Raw genomic sequence first — 10,518 nt, 5'->3', positions numbered from 1 at the left:
TGCTCTCCCATTATCACCAAAAGTTTCAAGAGACTTATCCTCTCTCATATTAAGTCTGCTATCCCTGCTGACTCAATAGCAGTTTGCATGTTGTGCAACGAGATCGATAGAAGATGCAGTTATCACAACTCTCCACACAGCTCTCACACACTTGGACCAGGGACACACCTATGTACAGTAAGAATGCTGTTTGTGGATTTTAGCTCAGCTTTTAATACAGTCATCCCCCACAACCTGGTTCAAAATCTGAGTAATCTGGGCTTAGGCAGTACACTGTGCACATGGTTACTGGACCTCCTGAGTAACAGACCCCAGAATGTCAGGATGGGAGATGTCACATCATCCACTCTCATCTTGAACACTGGTACACCCCAGGAATGTATCCTCAGCCCCCTCTTCTACTACCTTTTTACTCATGACTGCTTCCCCATCCATGCTACCAACACTATAGTCAGATTTGTTGATGGAGCCACCATAGTAGGGCTAATATTGGACAATAATGAGCCTACAGGGAGGAGGTTCAGTGTCTAGCAGAATGGTGCAGCCACAGTAACTCGGACTTAAATACTACAAAACAGGAAATCCTCAGGAAATCAAGTGCACAGAGCACCCTGCCCTTTGCATGTAGATGAGGAGGGAGATAGGGTGTGCACATCTCGGATGACCTCACTTGGACACAGACAGGAAGCAGCAGATAGTTATTATTTTCTTATTACTACTTTACTAGTGTCAGATTGTTTCCTAGTTTAAGCTTCTTAGTTCAGTGATAGTCTGTTATTAGTTTCACCTGTTGCCAGTACTTGTTAATTGTTCTACCTGTTGTCTCTGATTGGTTGCTTTGCTTCATGATTCACACTTTCCATTGGTTAGTTCTCGTTACCTGTTCTTGCCTTAGATCATTTTCCTGGTTGGTCATTGTGTATGTATGTTAGAATGTTAGATATTACTCTATGCTGCACTGTTCTGTTTTTTTTCTCCTTCTTCTCTTCTTCCTTCCCCCCTTTTTCCCTAGTTCTGCACCCTCTGTTACTCTTTGGATATTTTTGTAGTAAGTTCTTGTATTCCCCCATCTGCTTTTGACCCCTCACGGTCCACATAAATATTTTGCATGTTAAAAACTCATTTGCTGCCAGTGTCACGTGTTTTCATTTAAACAAATTTCACGTAAAGTTTGTTTATGCATAAATAGCTTAAGATGCTTATTCCTACCATATCTACATCACATGTTCTTTAAACCTTTTTGGCACCTGCTTGAGGTAAAGCAATATTCACATAAGTAACAAACATTTTTAAAAATGCATAAATATGCACCTTTTATGTAGAGTAACTAAAGCAAAAGTGGGACGCTGAGTAAAGTGGGACATTTAAGCTTTGACCTAAAAACAAATGAACAACCAATGAAAATGAACGGTGGTAAAATAATGCTACAACAGGGCATAGTCTTCACCAGCTGTATTCAGTGGGGTGACATGTTTGTGCTCGGTGTTTCCAGAATTTCAAGAAACGCTGCGTAGCGAAAATGCATGGCAAACAGACCAAGAAATGAAATAACACTTTCAAAAGATAGAATATATTAGTTTTTTGTTTGTTTTTGTCTTTAGTGTTGTCTCATGTTTGCTGAAGGTGTTGGTAAAAGTGGGACAGTACTTTTCAGGTAAAATGTGACAAATCAAAACTTTACATATAAATAATGTAGATGGGGGTGTCCAACTCGATCGGCAAAACATACCAAGGAATATTTAAAGACATCCATCCATCATCTATACCACTTAATCCATCTGGGTCGCAGGGAAGTTGGAGCCAATCCCAGCATCTTTGGGCAAGAGGCCGGGTACACCCTGGGCAGGCCGCCAGTCCACCGCAAGGCCAACGCACTCACACCTACGGGCAATTTAGAGTAGCCAGTTGACCTAATCTGCATGTCTTTGGACTGTGGGAGGGAACCAGAGCAAACCCACACATGCACGGGGAGAACTTGCAAACTCCACACAGAAAAGCACCCTGGGTGACCCAGAAATCAAACCCAGGACCTTCTTGCCTGGGAGGCAACAGTGCTAACCACTGCACCACCATACCACCCAACATGCATAATGTGAAAAAGAAAACAATTACTTATTTGAAGTAGTTGGATGTGAACAAAATGTTTTATTTATGGTTTGTTTTCTTGGTCAGTAAAATATTTTGTGCAGTTGAAGTACATGATGTCTCTATATAAAAACACTGTTCCACTGCTGCAGAAGAGCTGTCCCACTTTACCCGAAAAAGGTCAAGAAATTAGAGGTGCCTCTCCATGCTTTATCCATTTTAATTCTTAAATATTTCATAGATTTTTAAAATGTCCACCCACAACTGACATGCAGCTAACAGAAAAAAAAAACATTACTTACATGAGATTTTAATAAATTATCTACCATATAGTGTCCCACGTTTTCTTAGTTCACCCTATATTGATGGCGGTATACATGTTCATCCGAAAAACCAGAAATGCCTCTTAACTGGTTGTGCTGCAGGGTAAAGTACAGTGGTGGAATGTAACTGTACTTAAGTACATTTTTACGTATCTGTACTTTACTTAAGTAAAAATAATAATGCATACTTTTTATTTTACTCCATTACATTTTGCGGCAATTATCTGTACTTTCTACTCCACTACATATCTAAAATTTAGGCCATTAGTCGTTACATTTTATGAACACAATTTCCTCAAAATCTTGCATGAAAAAATAGTTAGCCTATTGCGTTCTGGCGTCGTTTGCCATTTCCTACCAATCAGGTGGCTTTATTAGCTACAATGATGGCAGAGCGCGCGTCAATTAGCAGCACGAGCTGGTAGACTGGCTTGATTTCAAGAAGACGAGACATTCAACATGGACCCATTCAACATGGTTTATCTTAATGGTATATTAGTAGGTAATACCTAGTAGATAACTTGTCATCCACATAATTGTAAGTTAGGGTACACACAGTATTGCAGAGTGCACGCACAATAAGCACACCAAACTTTCCAATACACATATACTGTATAGTTCCTTGTAATTATTATGAGCAATGACATCAGTAGAGGCGTAAGTCAAAATATCTACTATTCTTTTACAAAATGGCACACCCCAGACGTTGAGACAAACCATTGTGTGAGTACTTTTACTTAAAAAAATACTTTAAAGTCAATTTAAAAGTAAGTACTTAATACTTCCACTTAAGTAAGATTGTTGATGTAGCACTTCTACTTCTACTTGAGTACATATTTTGCAGGATATTTGTACTTTTACTTAAGTACTAAGCTTCAGTACTTCCTCCACCACTGGTAAAGTACACCCTAGACTGAGTAAATCTGTTAATGAATAAATTTAAAGGGAAAAGGAAAAAAACACTTGCGAAATAGCTCACAAAAAGATGACGCCGAGGCAGATAGTTACTTTTCGCCCTGTTAGTGTATTTTCCGCCTTCGTTTAATCTCGTCTTTGTCCGAAACATTTAGCCTATTGTATGCACCTCATAAAATTAGACTTTCAGTTTCGTCTCGAAATTCTCAGACCGATGCGTGGTTTCTGTGCATTTGCTTGATGAGAAAGTTGCAAGCAAAGTGGTAGATGTACTGTACCGGTATGACGAAATGCAATAGCCTACCTTAAACACGGAATAGGCTGCGGTGGGAATAGGCACAATCTGGGAAAAAGGTATGTTGCTATATTTCATCGTCAATGACGTTATAGCGATGTAACTTTTGTGACTTTTTTGTATCCAAATATGTATGATTTTGCTTAAATGACAGAGCACATTTTAGATAAACGCCTGTTGGCCTGCATAAAATTATGAGTTTAAAGTTTTTATTTATTTAGTTTGGTAAACTTATAGACTATGACAATGGGGGATGCTGAAATGGTAGCTTATGAGTGATTTTTTTATTCGGATGACATTTAAAATCAAGTTTAAATTACAACATCAACCTCCACCAGTTTTTTAAACTGGCCAGTGTGCAGTTGATTGATATCTGATATAATGAAGTTCACCACTGAAAAAAACTTATCAGCGTTTTGAGATCACTTTGAAGTATAGAAAATAGAGAGAATTTCGAAGTACGCTTTAGCGTCCGTTACAAAATCACGTAGTCTTGAAAAGGAACTAAATGTGAGCATGTCTTTGTAGAAATTTAGTAATATATATAGTAGCGCCGGCGAGATGGATCCGAGCAGCAGAGCCCAGTAAGTGCGCTGAGCGTGCCGGGAGCACTTGTAAATAGCCCCTGTATGTAATTGCTGTAAATGTTGATACTTGCTCTGTGTACCCTTACTTGTGTATGTACTCCGTCCATACCTGATTCTCGCGTGTCTTAGCCATTGTGTTATTACCCTGCCGTGTGTGAACCTTATTGTTTATTGCGTTACCTCTTCGCGTTTGCTTGCCGTCTTTCCCTCTGTGTATTGCTGCTTATCGCGGGGCTCGTTTAAGAGCTGCATATGAAGAGCAACTTCATGAAAAACCGTCTCCGGTCGTCCATCACCGTTGCTGCTATAATGCCTCGGTCGGCCAAGCTTCTCAGTACCTCGTTTCCAGACCCTTTATGACATGACATGCTGCTATTATAATGATGATATATAATCTTATCAAAAATAATATACTGGTGGCATGGTGGTGTAGTGGATAGTACTGTTGCCTTCCACCTCTGGGATATGGGTTCAAATGTCTGCCAGGGTCCCATGTGTGTGGACTTTGCATGTTCTCGCAATGTCATTGTGGGGTTTCCTCCAGGCACTGCAGTTTCCCCCTCACAAGCCAATTGGAGGGTAATTGGAATTACCTGAGGGTGTGAGTTTCTCAGTGAATGGTGTGTGAATGTACCCTGCAATGGGTCAGTGCCCCATCCTGGGCTGTTCCTTGCCTTGTGCCCTTGTGCCAATGTCAGGACATTGAGATATCAAAAATAATCTGATGGCTGAGGGTGAGGTGGCAATGGTAAAAGTTGTTGACCAGGAGTGGGGGGCTAGTGAACTATTTGGTGGGCCGATAATCCATAGCCGTGCCCATAGTCAAATTGAAAGGCAAATCATTTTATCATCTTTGGGTGACTTCTGCTGCTGTTTAGTTGCAAACTCAAAACTCCTTGCATCAACTTTTGGTTGGAGGACAGATATTTTTATTGAGTGATGTTTTTATTGTGGTGGATGATAACAGATTTTCAGTCTGATACTGTAGGTAGCTCAGAGTATTTTACTTAGCTTTGGATGTCAGAGTACTGTGGGAGTGAAGTCATAGTGCAAAGGAAAAATAAATATTTATTAGTAATTTATTTAATGTTTTGTTTATGGCTGGGAAAAAAAGGCAGAGGGGATGTGATCATGAACTGAGGCCTTGACTGGAGTAAAGGGAAACGTAACTTATGTAATAACATTACTGCTTCAAATAAACTTTGGAATGAGGCACTTATTTGATGTTGGTTCTTCTTTGTAGGTGCCCTGGATTGAAGATGTCTTTGGAAGGCAGAATAATGAATTCAACTAACAATTCAAGCAGACCATTATCTGAGGAGCCTTACAGGATTGCTTTAGTGACTATATACACCATTGTGCTTGTAGGAGGCAGTGTGGGAATCTGTCTCATGATCGGCGTACTAAAATCCAACTTGCGAACCATTACCACCATAGCGGTCGCCAACCTATTAGTGGTGCATTCGATTTTCCTCTTGACGGTGCCGTTCAGAATCTATTATTATGTGACCGACACCTGGAACTTGGGTCTGGGTTTCTGCAAGATGGTCAGCGGTATGATTCACGGCCATATGTACATCGCCTTCCTTTTCTACACGATCATCCTGGGAATCCGCTACCATACCTTCTGCTCAGTGGGGGACGAGGTGCAGTTCTACAGGAAACTGCACGTGGTGCTGGCCAGTCTCATTGTCTGGGCCTTGGGTTTACTCATAGGCTTCCCCGTGATCGATCTCATGTACGGGTCAAACAGGAACTCCACGGAAAGAAAGTGCTTCAATTTCGGCAAGGAGTTGCAGGCGAGCGCTGCGGCAGCAGTACTGAATTATCTATGCAGCGCGGTCTCCATCGGCACCGTGTTCACTCTCACCTGCTGCCAGGGGCTGATTTTGTGCCGCATCTTCCGGCAATACGGAGCTGACACACACGCTCGGCAGGAGTTCGGGGCGCAGAAAAAGAACGTGTGCTTCCTGCTGGTCGTGATACTCTGCTTCCTCCCGTACCACTTGTTCCGCTTCTACTACATTGGCCACTCTGCTGATTTTGAAAATGAGAATGAAGTGTTGCTGGGCTTGACGGCACTCAGTTGCTTCGATACACTGATTTTTCTGGAAAGGAACAGTTTATGTGCATAGTCTGAATTGTTTATGTAAGGTGGCGTTTTTAACTATCTGTGGGTCCCTGAGGACTGGGTTGAAGAACACTGATATGAGGGAAAACCGGTTGTTTTTTTATGGCTTTTGTTGTTTTTTTAATCCCTGTAGTTGACGTCATTAAATGGCTTAGTGTGTATGTTTCCTTAGGCAGAATATGACATCTAGTGGTCATTTTATTTATCACACATTCAGAATGGTTATTTATATATAATGTTTAATCATTTTGTTTTTTCTGACAGTTGAATACTAATTTTCAGTTTAATATAATAGATGTGTCATGAAAAAAATTATATTTGCAAAGTTAAACTGACCTCTTGCCGGAATACTGTGCTTTAGTTCGGGCGATTTTTTGACACTGATAGATATGAGAATGTCAAGGCACTTTGTGTATTGTGATGTCTCAGGTGGTACTTTGAATGCCAGATACGAATTTGTCACCTTATTTAGCCAAGTATTGCAAAAAGATTGCATTTAACTTTCTAACAGAGGTACGTGTGCGCCTAGGAGTTGGTCCCCATGATCAAATGTTAATATGCAACTCCTTCGATAAGTAGGTCAGCAAACCGCATCAGCGCTTGCTGCAAGGTTGATGGCGCGAGGTAGGCATTCAGAAGCAATTCCGAAATGAAAGTGACGTGGCAGCTCGTGCAGTGGACTTTCCCATCCCCTCTCCCCTCCCAGCTACAACACATAAAACGTGGAAGCCTAATTCGGAAATATTTGCATTTACTAAGCGCAAATCAATGTTCCAGATAGCGCTTTGATGTCGCGAAGTGCAAGTTGTATTTTTTATTTTAATGTCTGACAAAGTCGTAAATGATATAACTCTCGCCGAAATTATTTTAATGAGGGCTGCGATTGGTAAAACTCAAAGTGTTTAATGTGTGTTGATTTGCATAAGCATTCGTCTGCCATGTCATTAAAATTTCTCATCAGCCGCTTGTCTCCCGCAGTGGTTTATTTGGAGAGCGTCGAGGAGATAAGGGCCTGTGAGATAATGAATGCCTTCTCTCTGATTTCCATCCCTCTCCTACGGATACCATTTCCGTGTCTCATGCGCGATGGGCAACTAGTAAGAAAATCTCATTTATGCTGCGAAATTCGGACAGTTTAAGTTTTCTTGTAGTCATTCGTCTGCCATTTGCTCACACACACTCATTAGTTGTGTAACACTAACCTGGTACTTTTTAAAATATAAATAATCTCTCGAAATTGTGAAAATTTCCTTCCGGGTAAACATTTGTTCAACACATTCTACAGTATTGTTATTTCCCAAGACATCTTTTTCAAACGGTGGGATATGTTCTCCAGTAAGTGCATGAAGTGACATAGCATCACTGTAAGATTAGCATCCCAATGTAGGTCAGTCTCATCAAAAACCATATTTATATCAATCGATTTTTATTTTGTCAAGGCAGATGCGCAACAGATATGCTTTGAGGAAAAAAAAAAATCCCAAACTGGTGCTTAATTCTGCTCCAGCTGCTCCTTAATATATGTCCATAGAAATGAGAGCAGGTCTGACATGATCTTGATTATCTTGATCGCAGTGGTGTGCCAGCTAGTTCAGATGGTAGGGGGGACATTATACTTTAACACCTAGAGGATGAGCGGGTGACCATGTTAATGCAAAACTCCAAACTCCTTCTGCAGTTCATTATTCATGTAATCTGTGCTGCTTTGGGATAGTTCTCCATGGACCGTTAGATGACTGTTAGGCTTCTTGGACCCACATAGTGCAAGCCTGGGAGGAGTTAGCTGTAGAGTAGCTGCACTCAGGACTGGTACAACAGCTCACCTCTGCTGTGGCCGTTGCTGCACCTATCTAGGCCCCTAGGCTATCATTCAGGAGATGGCTACACAGCAGCATTTTATCAAACTCTTTCCCTCTTATGGAGGAGATGGCAGTGAAGGAGCCTGGCAATTTTATGGAGTGTCCATGTATTTTTGGGTGCTTCTAGTCTTATTTTTAACAACGACTTCTGGGTCAGTTTCCACGTACCGTGATGCCAATCCTGCTACATGGGTGACATAACGTCACGTCACGCCCCTAACGTCACGACAGGAATTTTAACTGCTTGTACCCGTTTTCTTCATTAAGCGTCATTGAGCTGTTGATTGAATTAATCGCGTGATTAACATCATGTTAAGCGTAATATTTTTGATTGAACTGTCATATCATTATCCAGTTGCTATTAAAGATGCAAATTCAAAGGTATTAAGAATCAGATAACTTTTTTGTTAAATAATAAGTGCCATAGTGAAAAATATAAGGCTTCTAAACATTTTTGATCTTGAATGTTAGAGTTTACATTGTTGTCTTCCCATTTATAAATTTTAAACAATCAATAGCCTGTTGAATTTATATGCGCTTAATTGCAGTTCATGCACATTGTCCGACATTCTTTACAACATAATTAAACATAATCTCAGTTTTCACAGAAATGCATAATTCCATTATTGCCATTATCCTTCTACCTGTATGTCATTTCCCCATCATGGATTAATTTGTATTCTTTATTTTTACAGATATTACATGAAATGTGTTATGTCGCGTGTGTATTTGGGGGGGGGGGGTGTTGTGCATGTTTGATTTTAAGTTTTCGTAGTGTATACACTACAGCATTTTTGTCGTCCGTCCTCTGAGCAGATTGCTGGAGCAGGCAAACCTTGCGAATCCATTTAAAATCGTTTATTTCTGCCGAACCATCTACAGCAGGCAGTAGGTCGTTTGTAGATCTGAACGATGTGCTGTTTGCCACACATCAAGCTAACCTGAATTTGCAGATTCTTTGGTGAGGCTGTAACGGAGTGTCAACATGCAGGGTGGTGGTTTATTTGCAGTTATTCTGATTCATTCAATTTAATATTAGTGACGTGATAATTCATGGGACCCCGGCTGTTAACCTTGGCTGTCATTCAAAGGGCAGCACCAGATGAACATTGACTGATCACAGATTAGGATGTCTCTGTGTGTGTGTTTCAACTAATGGTCACCTTAATGATGTACATACAATGGTAGCACTGAGAACTTCATGCGTGTAGCCCGTTTAACTGAACACTGCAAAAATATTTACCAATTAAATATTAATGGGTATATGAATCAAATATGGACATTATAATTTGAAGCCATCAAGTCAACGTCAGGTTCTTGGTAAAATCTGATCTTCTGCCTTGGTCTACACTAACGCCTTCCCGATGGCATATCCATCATTGTGATGAATGAGTGCATCAACCTTGTTGCTGGTCAACCCCTTCCTGTTTTACTTCAACTTTTCCAAGCATTTAGTGCTTGGAAAGTTATTTATAGCTATTTTACTATGGACCAGATCTCAGTATCGTTACGGGTCATCAAGTCGGGTTTGACTGCCGGTGACCACAAGGCTGGCGTTCTGCCTGGGTCCCGATGACATGTACGTTGTTGCCATGATTGCGGGTCTTATAAAATGCCCATGCGTAAATTTGGTCTTTACTGCATGAAAATTCCGGTTTGAATTGTTTAAGAATCAATGTTTGTTTACCATGTGGTCCATGATATTCTTGGAGATCCAAAGGGTATCAGTAGTGTCCTCATGTCCTGCCCCTTCTTTGGCAGCTTTTCCATTCAACAAAGAAGATACTGAATAATTCGCACATTGCCCATTTGCACAACCTTACCACTAAATCAGGTATGTAGCTGATACAGTAATGTGCAGTGCTACGATGTCGCTAGGCGACAGGAATTTTTCAGTTCCATTATAATCTTGTGGGGCCACCATTGTATATGTGGTCCGTTGGTGACCAAAATGTTGTTATGCAGTGCATGACTGTATATTTTTTTATTTATATCTTATGTCTTTATATCTACCCCATATTTACCATCTTATGTCTTAGTATGTCTTTTGTTTATGTGTCATACATATGTATTTTTTATTTATTACTTTTTTGCTCTATGACCAAAGAGGAACAATATTTCATCTCATTGTATGGTCCATTAATCACGACATTAAAGATACTTTGACTTGACTTTGAATTTATTATCTTACATGCACTCAATTTGATCAGTTCTACCAAATCATTTAAAATGTTTAAAATGAAAATTATTTGCCATTTATAGTTTTAATATATTTTGTTTTGAAAAATGCAAGTACTTTTTTTGCAATATGAAATATACCAGT

The 10,518-nt window shown here is 40.2% G+C and overlaps 1 protein-coding gene across 5 annotated transcripts in view; it reads left to right on the top strand.

Annotated features, from left to right (window-relative positions):
- Positions 1–3,312: 3,312 nt before the first annotated feature.
- The window catches only part of LOC111837164 (probable G-protein coupled receptor 141), a 38,569-nt gene continuing 31,363 nt past the window's right edge, over positions 3,313–10,518 (top strand). For 4 of the 5 annotated variants that reach the window (XR_011982797.1, XR_011982796.1, XR_011982795.1 and 1 more), the window contains exon 1: positions 3,313–3,677. Coding sequence is in view for 1 of the 5 variants with exons in the window: in XM_023799010.2 (XP_023654778.2) it covers positions 5,465–6,340 (876 nt within the window). In the remaining 4 variants the exon portion in view is untranslated. Of the gene's footprint in view, positions 3,678–5,448; positions 10,367–10,518 lie in introns of those variants that run through there. The other variant, XM_023799010.2, reaches the window with a different exon arrangement.

The sequence above is a fragment of the Paramormyrops kingsleyae genome, chromosome 15 (assembly GCF_048594095.1).
Source record: "Paramormyrops kingsleyae isolate MSU_618 chromosome 15, PKINGS_0.4, whole genome shotgun sequence".
Taxonomy (NCBI): Eukaryota; Metazoa; Chordata; class Actinopteri; order Osteoglossiformes; family Mormyridae; genus Paramormyrops; species Paramormyrops kingsleyae.
This window is presented reverse-complemented; position numbering and strand designations above follow the sequence as displayed.